The 18,804-nt window shown below is 37.9% G+C and overlaps 1 protein-coding gene across 1 annotated transcript in view; it reads left to right on the top strand.

Moving 5' to 3' along the window:
- The window catches only part of ROBO2 (roundabout guidance receptor 2), a 450,032-nt gene that overhangs the window by 364,239 nt on the left and 66,989 nt on the right, over nt 1-18,804 (top strand). Inside the window, exons 13-16 of the mRNA XM_068144426.1 lie at nt 1,059-1,225; nt 5,043-5,164; nt 12,680-12,911; nt 18,300-18,424. Coding sequence (XP_068000527.1) covers nt 1,059-1,225; nt 5,043-5,164; nt 12,680-12,911; nt 18,300-18,424 — 646 coding nt within the window. The remainder of the gene's footprint in view (nt 1-1,058; nt 1,226-5,042; nt 5,165-12,679; nt 12,912-18,299; nt 18,425-18,804) is intronic.

Here is an 18,804-nt window from a genome sequence, read left to right as displayed (position 1 = left end):
AGGGTAGATTTAGGTTGGACATAAGGAGGAAATTATTTGCAATGAGAGTGGTGAACTACTGGAACAGGTTGCCCAGGAATATGATTGAAACCTCATTCCTGGAGACCTTCAAGGTGAAACTTGATGTAGCCCTGGACAGCCTGATCTATTTGGAGGTGTCCCTGCTGTCTGCAGTGGGGTTGGACAGGATGACCTTTGAGGGTACCTTCCGACTGGATGGAATCTGCGAATCCATGAATTGTTGATTTTGTTCTGCAAGATATCCTTTGTTCGTTATGTCAATGAAACAACTGAAACAACATGAAACTCCTAGCTTTCCTTTTTTCTTTTCCCTTTAATATATTAAAACCTTTGACTTATTACAACAAAGAACAACAAAATGCATTTTCCTCTTGAAACTTTTTTGGTATTTCACCCTAGATGAGCTTTAAATGGCATCTCATCAGGAACTTCTGCAAAACCCAAATGTTTTCATTAAAAGTTGTTTTAACAGTAACAATTGCAATCTCTTAATACAGTGAATTGTAATCTAATAATGTCCACTAGAAAATGGAATATGGGAACTGAAAAAATATGCTTTACTCATTGCCAGTCATGTTTTCAGGAGACCTTTTTGTAGCTTTGAGTATGTATTTAGTTCAAGGAGAATACTTTTATGCCAATGACTATTTATTGACTTAGCAGTTAATAGTTTACTTAGCAGTATGGAAAATTACTCTTTTAGCAGAATTTTCTTTTCTAAGGTTTCTGTTTAAGAGGAGCCTATGTACCATTCAGATTTACAGCTTTCATAGTTTCCTTTTGCTGGTATTGTGGAGAGATAGCAAAAGCTTTTGCTTCTTTTGACAGGAAAAGTACTTTTGACAGCTATGCTGGCTGTTTTCCTAGTTTATTTTTATTCCACCTTGAGTTAATCAAAAGTATTTTTATTTTTACCCTGCTTCTACTACTTCTTGTTGTTCTTAGACTTGATATAGGGGTTACAAAAGTAGCTCCTTTCATTTTGTTATTTTTCCTCTTCAGTTAGTCTATAATCTTCAACCCTCTTCTCATTGCAGTCAATCTGTCAGTAATAGTTGGCAAACGGTGGCTAACCATGTGAAGACCACACTCTACACCGTGCGAGTACTGCGCCCCAATACAATCTACCTGTTTATGGTGAGAGCTATCAATTCACAAGGTCTGAGTGATCCCAGCCCTGTATCAGATCCTGTCAGAACACAAGGTAATACTAATCATTAAGGTTGACATGCCTGAACTTAAGTAGACAGAAGGAACTGAAAGTTGACCAATAGGTCAGTCTGGGTACTTGGCTTCCACGTTTTGACTTGAAGGTGTCATGTATTGAGCTTAACCACTAATAATAAAAAGTAGTCAAATGTTTGCTGTCTCAGACTGGAGCTTAGGAGGGATTAGCTATTCAATCCTTTGTACATTATAGACATTTGGGGTTGCAGTTCCTTGATGTCTGATTTCTCTTGAAAGTAACTGAAGTTACCCAGGCTTCTCTGCAAAGTGCTTTGAATATCGTGCTTTCCTCAGTATCTTTTCTCTCTGTGTTCTTACTTCTTCTTCATTATTATAATAGGGATACACTCTAGTAACAACTGCTTCTGACAGTCAAACAGTGCATTCAGCATTAGTTTTAATCAAAAGAATTGCACAAAATATGTCATGTATTGATTAACCTTGTCTAACACTTAGACAGAAAATTCATGTTAAGGCTAAGAGTATTTGGTATTTTTTTTCTGGGAAAAGATTGGATATGAAAGGCTGAAGTGAAGTCTCTCCTTTGTAGTGTGGTGATATACTTGATAGATGTGATGCTCCATTTGTATTAAACTGACTATTGAATTCTGTTCACATTACATCAAAACCTAACTCCATATAACAGCCACAAACAACTTTCCAGTTTATCTTCTTATCTCAGTATAGGGTGGGTTTTTTTTTGACAGGAATTAATTTTTTTTTAACAATAATATTTTTTTTTTTAGTCCAAAGTAATAGGTCATCTCACAATTAATTTAGAATGAGATCCTCTGTTTATGGAAGTTACAGAAGTGTGCATGGAGACCGCAACCTGTATCAGCTTTCACCATGTCCAAGTGCTCTGGGTTCTTTACTAGTATCACAGTATAACTAAGGTTGGAAGAGACCTCAAGGATCACTGAGTCCAACCTATCAACACAGACCCCATGACTAGACAATGGCACCAAGTGCCACGTCCAATCTCCTCTTGAACACCTCCAGGGATGGTGACTCCACCACCTCCCTGGGCAGCACATTCCAATGATGAACAACTCGCTCGGTGAAGAACTTTCTCCTCACCTCAAGTCTAAACCTCCCCTGGCGCAGCTTGAGACTGTGTCCCCTTGTTCTGGTGCTGGTTGCCTGGGAGAAGAGACCAACCCCTTCCTGGCTACAACCACCTTTTAAAGATATAGCCTAAAACTACCACAGCCGGTTTTGCCTAAGTCATGATTTGGTTACTCTAGTACTTGATGATATCCTTATAGATAGACAACTACTTTTCTGCCAGGAGTCTTAAACTAATGTGAAATTACATTACAAGACAGTATACTGTCGTAGATAGAAAGCAAGCAACAGATGTAGGGTGATATTTATCACGCAACCTGATGGTTATGGCTTCTCTCATTCCAGTCTGTTCCTGGATAAATCTATCCTTAATAACTATCTTCTCAAACCACCAGTCATTCTGTTAAAGATTTCTTGCTAAAGATGAAACAAAGCTGCTTTCTGAAAAGCTAAAGGAGTGAGCTGAGCAGGGTTTTCCTGGCTTGACTATCCAGACTATCACAATTTCCTTCTTTGTTTTTTACTCTCCCATTATTATAGGGTGACTCATGATTTTCATTACACCAACCTTTTAGTCTGCATAACTTATCACCTAGTTAAAAAAACCCAAACAACTTTGTTTGGCATTTAAGTGTCAAGTATACACTTTTTATCTGACATACTGACAAGCAATTTGATTTCAATAAAAACATGTCTTCTAATTAGCTACAGCATGTGTTGCAGCTTCCATTTCCAGAACCTGTTTAGCAGTCAAACACACTGAGACATGTACAGGATTTATAGCTTCTTTGCAAGCCTGCAGTTTAATAGAATTAAATCATAAAATCAAGTGGAAATTAATGTAATGTTTTGATGTGATTTCTAATTATGCCTGAGTTCAATTCAGGCTCACAGAAAGAGCTGACACACAGTAAAAAGCCTATTCAGAGTGGTCATGGAGGGAGAAAAGAACAGTTACAACAGTGCTATATAATCTAAGTTTGCAACAGGTGTCTGGCACCTTTTATAACTGAACATTTAAGGACCTGGTATTAAGTGTATCAAATGCAAGTAATAGGATTTTATTCATGTTTTCACCAGTGAACTACAATTAGACAGGCACTTCAAAAAGGTTTTCTTCATATGACTTACATCAAATAAGGACAGATAAATCAATAATTACTCTAAGAAAGAAGTTGATTTCTTGTTTGGATTATGGACAGACAGTACATTAAAAAACAAAACCAACCAAACAAACAAAAACCACACCCCACTTTAATGAAATTATAATTGTACCCATGGAATTTAGAATACTAGCAAGTAATAGTAGTAGCTTTTAAAAGAGAGGTTAGAGAAAATACATAACCAGTTTGATTTTAGAGACCTCTTAATAACTGTGCTCAGAATATAGTTTCTTAAGCCAGTGTGGTGGGTTGCAATTTCTGCCTCCCCCCCAATTAACTTTGCCAGACTAGCTCAGCTGGAAGCAAATGGAAGCTATATTTACAAGCAAAACTACAGTCTACAATGGAATGCAGTGGATATGTACAAAATACACAGGATTTACAATATTGTACAGATATTTAAAACTAACAAACAACACAACCCCCACCCCTGGTCAAGAAGACCAGGGAGACTGTCCCTCTACCCCCCTCCCACCTCCTGCGCAGAAGGGAGAAAAGAACAGAGAGAAAGTAGGGGTTAGACTTAACCAAAATAATGCAGCCAAGGTCAGCAAAAGCAGGTTAATCTCTCCTGAGCAAAGCAAGCAGCGAAGAGAAGCCCCCAGAATGTTTTGGTGCAGCCAATCTTGTAGCAGATATTTCTCCAATGAAATTGTTTAGAATTATCTTTGGTTTTCCTTTTTACACCCAATAGTGATTTGTTTACATTCTTTGACTTTTCTGCTTGAAATCTGTAACGAAATTTTAAAGATATAGCCTAAAACTACCACAGCCAGTTTTGCCTGAGTCATGATTTGGTTATTCTAGTACTTGATGATATCCTAATAGATAGACAACTACTTTTCTGCCAGGAGTCTTAAACTAATGTGAAATTACATTACAAGACAGTATACTGTGAGCATCACATACACATATGCACCCACCGGTGCCCAGGGAGGTGGTGGAGTCACTGTCCCTGGAGGTATTCAAGAGGGGATTGGACGTGGCACTTGGTGCCATGGTCTGGTCATGCACTAGATTTAATTATGTATATCTGTAAAGGGAAAATTTGCCTTGCAGAAGAAAAAGTTAATTTTAGTGTTTGGTTTCTTGGGTGCATGGTATGTGGGGAGAAGAAGCTTAGTGAAAGTTTGGAAGCATATAATGTCTTAATGTCATGTATGCTCTAATTAAAAAACAAACCAACCTGTTCATTTTCAATTATACTAACCAATTTGGTTCCAGACATCTGGACAGCATGGTTATTATCTGAGTATTTTGGAACTAGTGAATAGTGCATGTCTTACACTTACCAAATCTGAGAAAACTTTGCCATCAAGCCTGAATACTCATTTAGACATCTTTACATTTCATTGTTTCCTATGTAGCTAAAGGTGAATAGTTTGTTGCATTACTTGCTATGCTTTGGAATTTGTATTTCAACTATAGCACTGTATTGTTTCAAAACAGTACTATAAAGGGGTGTTTAAATCAAACTGTTAAGATGTTCAGTAATTCTTACTGATGCCATGTATTATTCTCCTCATTAAAATAATGCTTTCCCATGTGTGCCTGGCCTGGCAGATATCAGCCCCCCAGCACAAGGTGTGGATCACAGGCAAGTGCAGAAAGAACTGGGAGATGTCATTGTACGGCTGCACAATCCTGTTGTGCTGACACCCACAACAGTTCAAGTCACTTGGACGGTAAGGCCTCTGTTATTATTACCTTAGGAGTACTTGAATGTGGTTTATTTATCTTTTCAGGTGTTTTACTAGTCTGAAAAGCTCCAGTATTGACCCCAATTTGAGTGCTTTTATATACTAATATTATACATGGTAATGTCTAACACTAATATTTTATAATACTAATATTATACATGGGAATGAAATGGTCTTTTTATTTTTTTTTCTTCCAAGTCAGGCAGGTTCAATATCTTTGGTGTTCAGCTCAAAGTGAGGTAGCTGTCTTGCTAGAAAAATATTCTAGAAAGAATATACTTAACATGATAATCTAAAGGATAATTGATCTGTGGAGTCACTACTATGCTTGTCAAAAAATTACAGAAGTTAAACATCAATATGAAACTGCTATATGAAAAAACACTTTCCACTTCAAGGCAGAGAGACTTCTGACAACACCCTATCATTTGCTGACCATAGAATGCAAAAATAGGTTTTCTGTAGGGCACTTGTACTGAAGTCAGAAGCACATGGTGCTGATGCCTCATCCGCTGTGTAGCAGCTGGTTGTCTGGGATAAGCCTTACCCACAACCAGTGGATATCCTTTCATTATGGAAGACCAGAATCTTTTTTGACAGTGATTATAAATATTTCTATTTGAGAGGTCAAACTACTGGGTAGAATTTCTGGTACAGTGTTTGGCTTTCAAAATGCTACTTTATCCTTCCTGAGTTCTGAACTAAAGGATTTCTAACCATAGAATGAGAATATTCCCAAGGCACTGCACACCAGAAAAAGGTCCTTTGCTCTTGGGGCAGCTTCCCTAGAGCAAGGAGAGCCATGGGTGAGGGAAATAGCATTGCACTGCCTGTCACTAAATCAGTTGTATTATATAGGATGAATTCTCCTAAAGGGATATTCAGAATCCTCAGGTTTTTTCTTCTACATGTAGTATTGCAAAGAGGTCAATCTATACAGGGAACTGTACAGCATGAGATAAGTGTGGCAATAGATTGTGGATTACAAGGATTACTGTTGTTCTTGCAGTAATATTTATTGGGAGTTATGCATCATCCTTGTTCTGACAGATTTCAGTGGTCAGGGGGCAGATTAGAATACATAAAGATATTCACAAATTAGTCTGTCTTAGAAGATTACTTAGAAAATGTGTCATCACATTTTGCCATTAATGATGGCAATACACAGCTTGCCTTTCTAAAATTGTTGTCTGTTTCAGCTACACAATTCCAGGACAGACTCACTAATCTTTGTAGCAAATCCTTTTGCCAAAGCAAATGAGTCAGGGGTTTAGAAACTTGGGATATTAGCAGCCAGCAATTGTTATCACATTTGTGCAGTGCTCTTTCAAGGCGTTTCTTGGGTGCAACAGCTATCAGAAATAAAATTTCATAGGCATTAATGACCTGGATGAGGGAACAGAGTGCACTGTCAACAAGTTTGCTGATGACACAAAACTGGAAAGAGTGGCTGACATGCCTGAAGGCTGTGCTGCCATTGAGTGAGACTCAGGATGGAGAGTTGGACAGGGAGATGGGCAGGGAGAAATTTAATGAAATATAAGGGCAAGTGCAGTGCCTTGCATCTGGAAAGAACAGTCCCATGTACCAGTATAGGTTGGGAACTGACCTGTTGGAGAACAGAGCAGGAAAAGGGGACCTGGGGTGGACAGAAGGATGACTGTGAGCCAGCAGTGTGCCCTTGTGTCCAAGAAGGCCAGCGACATCCTAGAGTGTATTAGAAAGGGTTGTGGTTATTAGGTCAAGAGAGGTAATCCCCGCTCTCTACTCTGCCCTGTTGAGGCCATATCTGGAATATTGTGTCCAGTTCTGGGTCTCTCAGTTCAAGAAGGACAGGAAAGGGTCCAGTGCAGAGCCACAAAGATAATTAAGAGGATGGAACATCTCCTTTATGAGGAAAGGCTGAGGGAGCTTGGTCTCTTTAGCCTGGAGAAGAGAAGACTGAGGAGTGGCAAGTGTCAGGAGGATGGAGCTGGGCTCTTAGTGATGTCCAATGACAGGACAAAGGGCAGCAGGTGCAAGCTGAAGCATAGGAGGTTCCACATAAACATAAGGAACAAATTTTTCACTGTGAGGGCGACTAAACACTGGAACAGGCTGCCCAGAGTTTGTGGAATCTCCTTCTCTGGAGATACTCAAAACCTGTCTGGATGTGTTCCGGTGTGACCTATACTAGGTGATCCTGCTCTGGTAGGGCTATTGGACTGGATGATCTTTTGAGGTCCATTCCAGCCCCTAACATTTTGTGATTCTGTGATAGGCTTGCTCCTGATTTAGCATATACTACAAAATGAAGCCCAAATACAAACTGCACTTAGTTTTATGCAATATAATCAATGTAATTATATTATAACAAAAGACATATCTACATGTATTTATGTGTGTGTTTACATATATAGGGGAGGGCTGTCTATGTAAATATATGTATATCTATCTGAAAGAGTCTCGTGGTGCCCCTAGTAAACAAGTAACAAGTGACTAAAAGATGGTAGGGTAGAGGTAAATTGTTAGGGTTGCTATGGATATCAGCTTATTGGAAAGGTCCCTCAAAGCAGTGACCCTGTGCCACCTGACAAGCATTCAGGCCTCTGTAGAGTCATTTTGGAATTGCCCAAGGGAAGAAAGACACAGAAAAAAGATCTCTGGAACAGCTAATTAGAAAGTTTCCAGCAACAGGAACAAAACCAATTAATTAACCATAGTCTCTAGGAAAAACACCACTCTATCCAGAGAATAAAGTCCACACTGTTAATATAAAATGGTTAGACAGTGTGCCTGTCATACAAAAGGACAAAAGTGCCATGAGAGTTGTAAGACTCTTTGTGTTGACTTTCTGCAATTCAGGGAGTGAATGTCAAGGAAAGTCCTTGATTACCGAGTTTCCGGCGTCCTGATTCCCAGCAAATTAACTCCAATTCCTCCCTTCTTTCGGAGATCGTTTAGGGCTTACTTTATCTTTATTTTCAAAACTGAGTTTACCATTTCACAGTTAGTTCTCTGCTACAGTGTTCTGATTTTTAAATATGCACATATTATGCACCAGTATTTTGTCTGTTTTAAAAGAAAGTCAGGATTACAAAATCAGTGTTAGAAAAAGCAAAGGAATGCCAGATGTTAGAATTTCGCTGTCACTTGAATTTGTTCCTCTTGTGCATGAGTATTAAAGTGTAACTGTAATTATCTGGTCATATATAGGATCTCTTTTCTATGGAGCTGTTCAACATTTCTTTTTATCTTCTTTTTTTTTTTTTTTTCATTCACTGTGTGTTTCTAGGTCTCATTAAAATCATACCATTGAAACCTTGCATTGAATATAAAATGATTAGTTTGCCTCATGGGCTTGCTTATCTGCCATGCTCTCAGCTGTAACATTTTTGTGCTTCACAAATAATACTGAATTTAACACCAGAACGATAAAAATGTGTAATTGTCTTAACTTTACACACAGGGAGGTGGGGTGCAGAGATATTTATTGCTGATTAGAATATGCAGTGAGATGTGCACGCTGTTTACAAATGACTAATTTTAATTAGCAAATAATTTGGGTTTGCTTATATCAAAGCTAGCATATGGTGTACTCCAAGCACCTCAACTGCAGTTCAGCACTTCTAGCTTACCTGGGCATTAAATGTACAGTTTTGGTAGTGGCCAAATGTGAAATGCTTCCTAGCATTATAAATGAACACTGTGGTATGTGCAGGAATAAAAAATCAGCTCTTCAGTATGGCAAAAGAAGTATTAATTTGAAATCCTGGCTTCCTTCTAGGAGGCTACCAGACAGAAAGATAATCTATTAACCTCTGTCTTTTAATTTGACATTCATTTTAAATGAAGGTACTTCAATGGAAACGTCAAGACTCAATTCCTTTAGACAGTCTTTCAGTGTATCATCACCTTTTGTCTTGTTAATGTAGGACAGCTAAATGCTAGTGCTGTTTGAATTTCCACAGCTTACTGAGCCTGTACTAGTGAGGTCATCACAGAGTGCAAAGTGATGCTTCCAGATGGAGAACTGCTGTGGGTGTTGATGTGGGAGCAGAGTATTTTGGAGAAGAAATTTACATACTACAGAGCATATTGCAAAATGTCTTTGGGGTGCAGACTATCAGGTTTGCCTGAAATGAGTTTATATTTGCAGAATGAACTGAATTATGAATTTCTTAACATCTTTTTAACAACCTAATAGCCTAACCTAAATGATCTAATAGCCACTAAACCTGTCACATGTTCAGGTGTGGTTATGTGCAGATTTGACACTCAGGGAAAGTGAGTTTCCTGTTGTGCAGAAATGGAGAGCTGTTACCAGTTGTGTGCATATCTCCTGCACTATGTATTCATCACCAAATAAAGTGAGAAGGAGCATGCAGGTCCAATTATGCTTGTAAATTACCTTAAAGCATCAGGTCAGTGCTGAGCAGAACCTACCCAGTAACTGCTCCCTTCTGTCTTTCCAAGGAACATCTGATCTGCATTTTCTGTCATCTGTTGTTTGAGGGAGAAAGTGTATCTTCAAATCAGCAACTGTTGCAGCTCTGTTGAGTAGATGTCGCTGCTTCTTGTACCAATTCAAGTAGAAGTATTCCAGTATTCAGTGCAGAGTTCCTGCAAACCCTGTAATAATGTTAAGTGCTTTATATGAGGAAGCAGCAACCACGTATAAAGAAAGAAAGAGTACCTAGAAATTACAGCATTCTTACATCACATAATGGAGCATTTTTCTGTAACTCTGCCTAGGTGTGAATGTGTACCAGACATAGAGTTATTTGATGCTAAACACATCTGAATACAGTTCTTTAACATTAAGCATATTTTTTTAGGGGCCTGCTGTTGGCTTGATATATAATTACCATATAACAAATGGAGGCAGCTATGAAGCCACAGTCTTTTTATTATATAGAAGACTGTGTGCATAAATAGACATATATGTGTATGCGTGTATATCAGAACATGTACAAACATATGCATATATGTATATGTATACTTCACAGGTATCTCTGGTTAATTCATGTGTTTACCCAAGAGCAGTCTTTTTTTTACTGATCAGAAAACCTCCCAACAAAACAAAACAATTCCCACCTTTCTCAATAAGTGAAGTGCCCTCTAAGTAGTTTCCCAACATGTTGACCATATGAAAGGCCCTGCTCATTCAGACTAACTTTAGGTGGCAGTGAGGGATAGCTTCATATCCTCTCCTTGATACTGAGTGCATCCAGTGGTACTGGATGTTTATAGAAATCATTAAAAATGCATAGTATTTTTCTTTGTAAGTACCATTCCAGACCCTCAAAAGTGGAATCAGTCAATAATCTGAAATTCATACAGATGACTCTCTAACTGAAAACTCTGGAAAACGTGTATGAGGCCCCAAATCAGTGCACAGATGCATGACAACCTTGTTGTGATGTTTTCTGTTTCCATATTCCTTGTGTTGTTTGATCTCTTAGGCTAGAAAGTTGGAAGTCTAGGAGGAAAAGAGCTGTATGAGTAACTTGTATTTTGCCTATATCTGGCAATTTGTATTTTGCCTATGTATGCCTAAGCAGATATGAAAGTGTGATGGACTCAAAATTAGTATAATACAGGTATACTGTAGGGGTCTGACTCTCAGTAAGTTGATGGCTGCATTTGTGTTTGTAGCATGCCATACAAAACACTTTCCATACTGTTTTGTAGCAACACATCATTCATTAGTCTTCAGTTAACTCTGAATTTTCTCCACTAGGCAGCTGAAAAGCACAATAAGGACAAAACCGAAAGTTCTATACGAACTTGTACTGTCTTTCAGTGTAGCTAGGCAGGAATCAAAGTCAGTATTGTGTTATTAAACATCATATCCTTAGTTTGTAATTTAGGTAGAGAATACGTATGACACAGTGCACAAAAGCATTATTCTTGCTGATTTTTGTAGTAAACATGAGGTTCATAAAGTCTTCATGTCCGTAAAACATTTAGTTAATCAAAGTCAAACGTGGATAAAACAATTTACTCTGATTTACAGACTCCCTTCATCTGGAAACAGCTGCTTAATGTTCTTCTTAAAAACACAGCTTGATTCTTTCGGTATTAACAAGCTATTATTGTGAGTTATATCCCTCTTCCAGTGCATAAATTCACTTAAAGTGAATGTAGAGAAGTTTATAAAATGCAAGCTTAATGTTGTTATAACATATGTTGCAAGGTTTTTAACACTGACAGTTTTGATGAAAGACATTTCTGCTTTGCTCTCATAAATAAAGCTTTCTTCTTGCTTGCCCTGCTTTTTAATGTCTAAGAATCTGTGTCCTCTCTGAATGCCTCAATAAACTGTAACAAGATTACAGAAGTGCAGTAGACCCTGGTTTGTGTTTTCAGCTCTAAATTCATTTATTCTTAAGAGAAGTCAAACAAATGTATCTCTAATTCTGAAATATCTTTGAGCCAGCAAACTGTCAAGGACAGAAAAGAAATCCTACTTGTTGGATCTTAGTTATAACCCAGAGATTTACTAAGAAATAGACTTGTTATTTCTGTTGCACTTACTTTGACTCTTTATTTGATGACTACAGAGGCAGCTGGATTTTGTTTGATTTTATCCATCTATTTATTTTGACTTTTTTTTTCTTTAGGCAAACATCATGCAAACATCATAACAGCTTGAATTGCTTTGGGCCTTCTTTTGCCCAAAGAGAAAAAAAACAATGCATGCAACCTCTCCAAGATAAAACACATTTTAAGTTTTTCCTTCAAATAAAAAATCTTATTAATAGCTCTGATAGGTTAGAATTGTTTAACTTCTATGTATGGCCCAATCTTGACTTGTATTTTCCTAGCAACAAAAAAAAATATAAACCAAAACCTCCATTCCATATCCATTTGATGGTCTGAGAGCATCACAACTCCAGGATGCAAAGAGAGTGCTTAGACTGTGAACTCAAGGAGCAGCAGATGTGCTTGGAAGTTGTTTTCTCCGCATCTGTCTTATGTTTATTTTACTTTCCTGAGCATCTCATGAAAAGATGAACTGTGAGCCAAATAATAGACTAACTGAAAGCATGTAGGGTATCTTCAAAGACTTGTTCTTCTCTGCAAAGAATTTGTTTTAATTCTCTTCTCCTGCTTCAGCGCATCGGTAGCCAAGATGTGCTTAATAAGTTTACATGCAGTAAGCATTATGCCAAAGTTCTATTTTCATGATTTGTTGCAGGAGTGGAGCCTTGCTTTGTGAGTTAAGGTGGTATTCGTCATGATGTATAAATCTGGAGAAAGTAAAATAGAAATTACAAGTAATAGCAATAACAAGTAATGTGAGAAAAATGGGGTTTAGAGTTAATGGTTTTTAGAGTTAACAGCGACTTTACAAGCCAGTTTGATTTCAAAATTCAGAATCTAAATCAACTGCTAATTTTTTTCTTTTTCATGAAGACAAAAATATTCTAGGCAAACATGGGTGTTTTTTTTTTTTCTCTTTTAATACAGTTTCATTAGTATGTTTATTGATGTATTGTTTAATGCCATTTCTAGGTTGACCGCCAGTCACAGTTTATTCAGGGCTACCGAGTGATGTATCGCCAAACGTCTGGCCTGCCTTCTCCAGCTGTATGGCAGAATCTGGAGGTCAAAGTCCCAACTGAGCGCAGTGCTGTCCTTGTCAGCTTGAAAAAAGGAGTCACTTACGAAATTAAGGTTCGCCCTTACTTCAATGAATTCCAAGGAATGGACAGTGAATCAAAGTCTGCTCGTACCACAGAGGAAGGTTAGTAAAATGGTCAGGAAAGCAAGAGGCTTCCATATGTAGCAGTAGAGATGAAATCAAGAGTGGCCATTTTGATTATTGTATCTATGTATTTGTTTCTTCTGTGTGATTTCTTTTTGTTGGATATAGGGTTTGCATTATATATTCAGGTTTGTGTTTAAGTATTCCTTAAGAAGGCAGTGACCCAGTCATAGAATAGCATCACAGAATGGTCTGGGTTGGAACTGACCTCCGAAGGTCATCTAGTCCAATCCCCATACATTCTTCTGGCTGATATGTTCATCTAATGTACACAGAAAGTGTGCTTATAACTGGTGTTGCTGCAATAAAAGACATTGGTCAGCACTTAGAAAATGCAACTAATAAATGAAGTGTTTTACAGATAATTGTTTGATATTTTCTGAATGGATAACAATGTAGATGAACAGCTTGACTGGGAAAAGGGGACTAGTGAAGGACAGATATTTAAATAGTCTGATGGAAGTCCTGTCCTCAAGGGCAGCATGCAACTTCATTGTTTCTGTTAGCACACTGTACATTAAACTGCCTTATTTAGCTCTTCAGAGGATTTCCTGAAGTACCTCTCAGGCCTCTGTGAAATGTGCAGGATACAGACATAGCAAATAGTTTACATTACAGAAATTCACAAGTATGTATCTATAGGATGTAGCTTGGTATATAGTTCTGCTAAAACACTCCAAGACTGGTTTTTTTTATTGAAAAGGGAGGGAGGTAAGATACAAGTAATTTTAATCTTTGTCTCCTAGAAATGTGCAAGAAATCTATCTTTCTGCCTATTTAATACAATCTTTGAGTGGAGAATCTCTTCTGCAAAAGTAGGATGATCATAACAATGAAGATTCATCTTCTTTCTGGTTCATTGATTTCTTTTAAAGCAAGGGAAGGAGATACCTGTGAAGATTCAAAAGGCCCATCTGGTTTCAACGAGTTTTAAGTTCACTCTCTCCTTCCTACTGAAGATGCATTAATCGTTTATAGTAGTCTCCTGAGGTTTAGTTTAGTGCTGATTGCCAAGTACTTTTTAATTCCAGAAAGGACTCACTTATTACACTTTTCTCTTTCCTTTGTTATGATTATTGCCCAACAAGTAAGAATCTTGAAGCTAACTTAGCTGACATTCGTACTTTAGAGATGGGGAAATTCAGTGCTCTGCAGTATGTACAAGGCATCGTTCAAGTATGATTTAGAATGTGGGGCTTTATGGTTCCCATTCCTTTGTTCAGTCTATAAAGCCCAAATAAGTAGTAAAGAATATCTTTGCAACAGTCTGAACAAAGCTTTATAAGAAAAAAAAAAAGAAAGTTGAATAAAACTTTCCAGAGATGAAATTTATTTTCTAGACTTAAAATGATTCATTTTCTCCCCTGACTATTAGATTTCTTTTTCCTTGTCCAATTTCAGTTGATTTTTGTTGTGTATTTAGTACGTCTGTCTTTTGCTAAAGGTAAATTAAGAACTGCTGAAAAAGAGAGAAGATTTTTGTATCTGCTGTCTATTTCTATAAAATATTCGAGGAATGACATTTTCTTTTATAAATCTTAGCTCCCAGCAGACCCTGTCAGGTAATTTTGTACTATAAAGGCCGCTTTATTCATGTGGAATAACTTTCCACACAGTGAAGATTTAAAGAACTTTTCTTGCCTACAGATATATATAACTCACAGCCTAGGATCCAGTCTATAAATGAATACAAGCTTCAAGGAGTCTGTTTACAAGTATCTCTCTCAAAAAAGCATTAGCCTATAACGTGTGGTATTATCACCAGACAAATGTCAACCCCTGTAAACAATTCTCTTGCTTCAGTGATAAAGTTAAGTACTTCCATGAGAAATTCAAGAAACTCAGTAGGTGCAGTTCTGCAGATATTTCTTTTAATTGCTCACATTATCTTTGTAGTTATATTGGTGTTCCTATACTTCAAAAATAACATCATCTAAATGATTAATGATAGTGCTGTGCTCCTTACCCGATGAAGTTGGCAGTCTCTTTAAAGGTATTAAAGATATTCCACTTGCTGTGTCACCTGTGATTGCATTTCTAAAATAAGCTTTTTTTAGACTTGACTTTTAAAAAAATGTCTCCTACCTTTTTTTTTTTTACTTTTTTGACAATAATGTGGAAAATTGATACATGCACTGGAAGGTTTTTTGCAACGTCAAAGCAAATAGCCCTAGTAAAGGCAACCAACCAAGAGGTAGTAGCTAATTTCTGCAGAATCGAATTTTACATGCAATATAACTTCTGAGGCCTATCTCCAGAAATCAATTTTGCTGCAGTTAGACATTTCCTTTAGATCAGACATTTGTCACAGTTCAGTATCCATCCATCTCCTGCCACTTTGGCCTTGTGAAGGTAACAAATGGAATCCTGTTTGTCCGCGTTTGGCGAAGATGAGCAGCGATTTGGGTTCTTTCATATCTGTGAGAAGAAGCTGAGCACTGGAATAATTGACCTGTCAAGAAGCAGGCAAGGTGTTCTCTCCACAAGCCATCAGCAAGGAAAATGGAAAAAAACCCAGGCTTTAAAATGTTATTTTTCAACGTGGCTTGCTTAATAACTGCAGCAGTGTCAGGCAAGTCGCTTAATTTATATCTATCTTGGTGCCAACTTACAGAGTGATATTATCAGAGAGAGTGTGATATTATCTGTGTACACACAGATGAAAAGAACTAAATATTTTAATTTATAATTTACACTACTTCTTTCACACTTGCTCTAAATATAGGTGATTTATTTCCCCCCTCCCAATTACTTCCATTGTTTTAAATCTCCTTGGGAACAACTTTGTGCAGGAGTATTTGCTCTGCATACTGTTTGTCATCACAAAAATGTGACAGTAGGTAATGGAAGTGTCCTTAGCTGCTGTCTTGTTAATTTCTCCTTGCTTTAGTGCCACTCTTAAAAGGATACTTTCAGCTGCATTCATCAGCTGTAATTTTACTTTTACTTCAAGTTTATGATATATTCTCTCAACATCCCCAACCTGACACACTGGTAGAATATTAACTAGAATATTCATGTAGTTTAAATGCAAAGACAAATTAATACAGTATGTTTTTCTTTAGAGTATGGTGTTCATTTTGCATTTCATTAGCACTTACTCTCTCTCTCTCTCCATTTACTCTCTCTCTCTCTCCCTCTGTGTTTCCAGGTATGTGCATATGTGCCTTTTGTGTTTGTGGATGAAAGTAAATACATTTCAGCCAGTTGTTCCATTGTATTTCAAACCAACAATGAGTTATAGGGTGTTAAGCTTTTTCTGATTATTGTTTTCATGTATAAAGTTGCTCCAATGAATATTGCACATACATGTTTATTCACAGGTTTCTTGTTACTGAATAACTTGACTTTTAAAAAGTTAATTTTTTTTTACTGGGTGGAAAATTATTTCACTTGCCATAAAATACACAATGAACTATTAACTTCACCAATTTTGTGCTTTGTACAATTGCAAGGAGTACCCCAAGGCCACCTTTTTATGCTTCACTTGAGTGGGCTAAGAGTCAAATTGTGAACAGTACAGCTCCATTTTTCCCCTCCTCTACACTGTTTCATTTCATCATTCAAGGTCACAAGGACTCTGCCAAGCACTATCTGCTTTGCAGCTGAACCAGCATCAGAACACGTCCTTGTCAAAATGTGGAGCCTCACAGGACAGTAACACATGATGCATTTTTCTTCTAAAATATCTTTTTCTAATGTAATCTTGCATGGTCCCTTGTCCTCGCCTCTGATAACCTGGTTTGAAGTTGTGTGATTCCTGCAACAGGCTATTCCAACTCTTCAGGGTTATCAGGGTAAGGATTTGAGCTCAGTTCTTTGAGCCTGTGCCAGGTCAAGTGCTGAGGACCATGCAGAGTGGGAGCACAGCCAGTCTCAAAGAGGCCATGGGGAACAAAAAGGAAATCTGAATTGACTCATGAGACTTGGATACTCCTGATATCCATGGCTGTGCTTAGTTGTGTCAAACCTGATAGACTTTAATAAAAGAAGCCAGTGGCTCTTTGCAACCAGGAGTATCTGTTAAAGATAAGATTGGAGTCCTGTTGCTATAAAGCTTAGCAGTGAAGGATTCGTCTTTCACTGTAGACCAGGGGACGGGAATGGGGGGGGGACACTATGTGGAAAGCTGTCCTGGAGAGGTATCACTATATACCCACTTCATTAGTTCACACTTTCCTAGCATATTTCTGTCTGTTTTCTTGAAGACTGTATAGGTAAATGGAATAGATGAACTGTATGACTAATAGAGTGCTGCTCTTATCAGTAATTTTTTCACACAGGGACTATACCTTAATATATTTAAGTATAGTAAATATACCTTAACATAATTAAATATATTAAACATTTGACTTTGGTGACAAAGCTTGCCACTGCAATGGAGTTTCAACACTTGCCAAGAACTAAGTGGGGAGGCAGGGCACAAGAATTGTTAAATGGCAGAAGAGGGACATATGCCACAGCCCTCTGCCATGGCAGCTGTAGCTCTGGTGGGAGAGCCCTCGCGTGGAGATGCAGCAGATGCTTACAGAGGGGGCTTTTCCATCATGAAACTGCTGCACCATTTCCCAAACATGTTCTGAGCCAACAAAAGCACCCTGCTGCTGGTGTAGCTGCAAGAGGGGCTTTGCCAACATAGCTCTGATCACTGAGAGCCGTGATTATTTCTTTTTTTTCCTCCACACTTCTAGCCAGCGTAGCAAGGCTGGCAAGCAGCTGTGTGTCGAGATGGCCTTGAAGCACAATGACCAGCCAAACAGTTGCAAGCAGCTCAGCTGAACAGGACTCTGAAGAGAAAGCAATTTGCCAAGAGAAGAGGATATAAATACATAGCTGACCTAAGTTAGGTCCTCCCCTGTTCACTAACATCTGATGTAAAGCCCTAAATGCTTAAACTCTTCCACCTAGGAGTTACAAGGTTTTATGTTTAAACCTTTTAAGTTAATGTTTTCCCGGAGAATAAAAAGGAAACAAACAAACAAAATCCTTAAATGCCTGCTGCTTACATTATTATTATTATTATTATTAGACCATGTAGGGAAAGAAGAGTCAAAATAATTTTCAGGCCAGGTGAAGCAGCCTCACATGATGCACTTCCAGTGCAAACTGAAGAGATACTAAATATAAACAAATGTGGTGTTACTTCTACTGATTCTCCGTTGTCATCAATTCCACGTTGTCATCCTGCACTATGCTTCTCTTCAGAAAGGTATTTCTCAAAATTGTCAGGACCTAACAAAGTGTACCTACCTAGGCCTGCAGAGAGTGTGAACTTTGTCTGCTTGCTCATACACTGTTTCAGCAAAATTAGTGCTCTAGCAAATGGATTAATATCTTGCTTCTATTTGTTCCCTCTCCTTGGTATAGCTCCAAGTGCCCCTCCTCAATCTGTTACTGTCCTGACAGTTGGAAACCACAACAGTACAAGCATCAGCATCTCCTGGGATCCTCCCCCTCCGGATCACCAAAATGGAGTCATTCAGGAATATAAGGTAGAAATGATGTCTAATAGGAGGGTTGTGTATTTGAGGAAACAGACTGTTTGAATTACAGAACAATACCACTGTTTATGAATTTAGACACTGACAGCATTTACAGCTGCCCATATAATTATGTGGAGGAAGAGGACTGACTGCTTATGGATATTTTTTTTTTTTTGACTAGTGCTACTGCTATAGTAAAGGCAAAAATATTTCATGAACTAGATCTCAAAGAGAGCTGTAATTTCCACCTAATTTGCAATGCTTCCCTTTCTTGCTTTTCCCTGCTGTTGAATGAGAAGGATGCATTTTTTTTTAAGGGCTCCTGCATTCTCAAGATTGGTAGTGAAGTCTCAGGTTTAGAGTGCCTTCAGCTGGGGAGAGAAGCTGAC

Source organism: Melanerpes formicivorus, unplaced genomic scaffold (genome assembly GCF_026170545.1).
Source record: "Melanerpes formicivorus ecotype bairdi unplaced genomic scaffold, bMelFor1.0.p_v2 SCAF_11, whole genome shotgun sequence".
NCBI classification, from domain to species: domain Eukaryota; kingdom Metazoa; phylum Chordata; class Aves; order Piciformes; family Picidae; genus Melanerpes; species Melanerpes formicivorus.
This window is presented reverse-complemented; position numbering and strand designations above follow the sequence as displayed.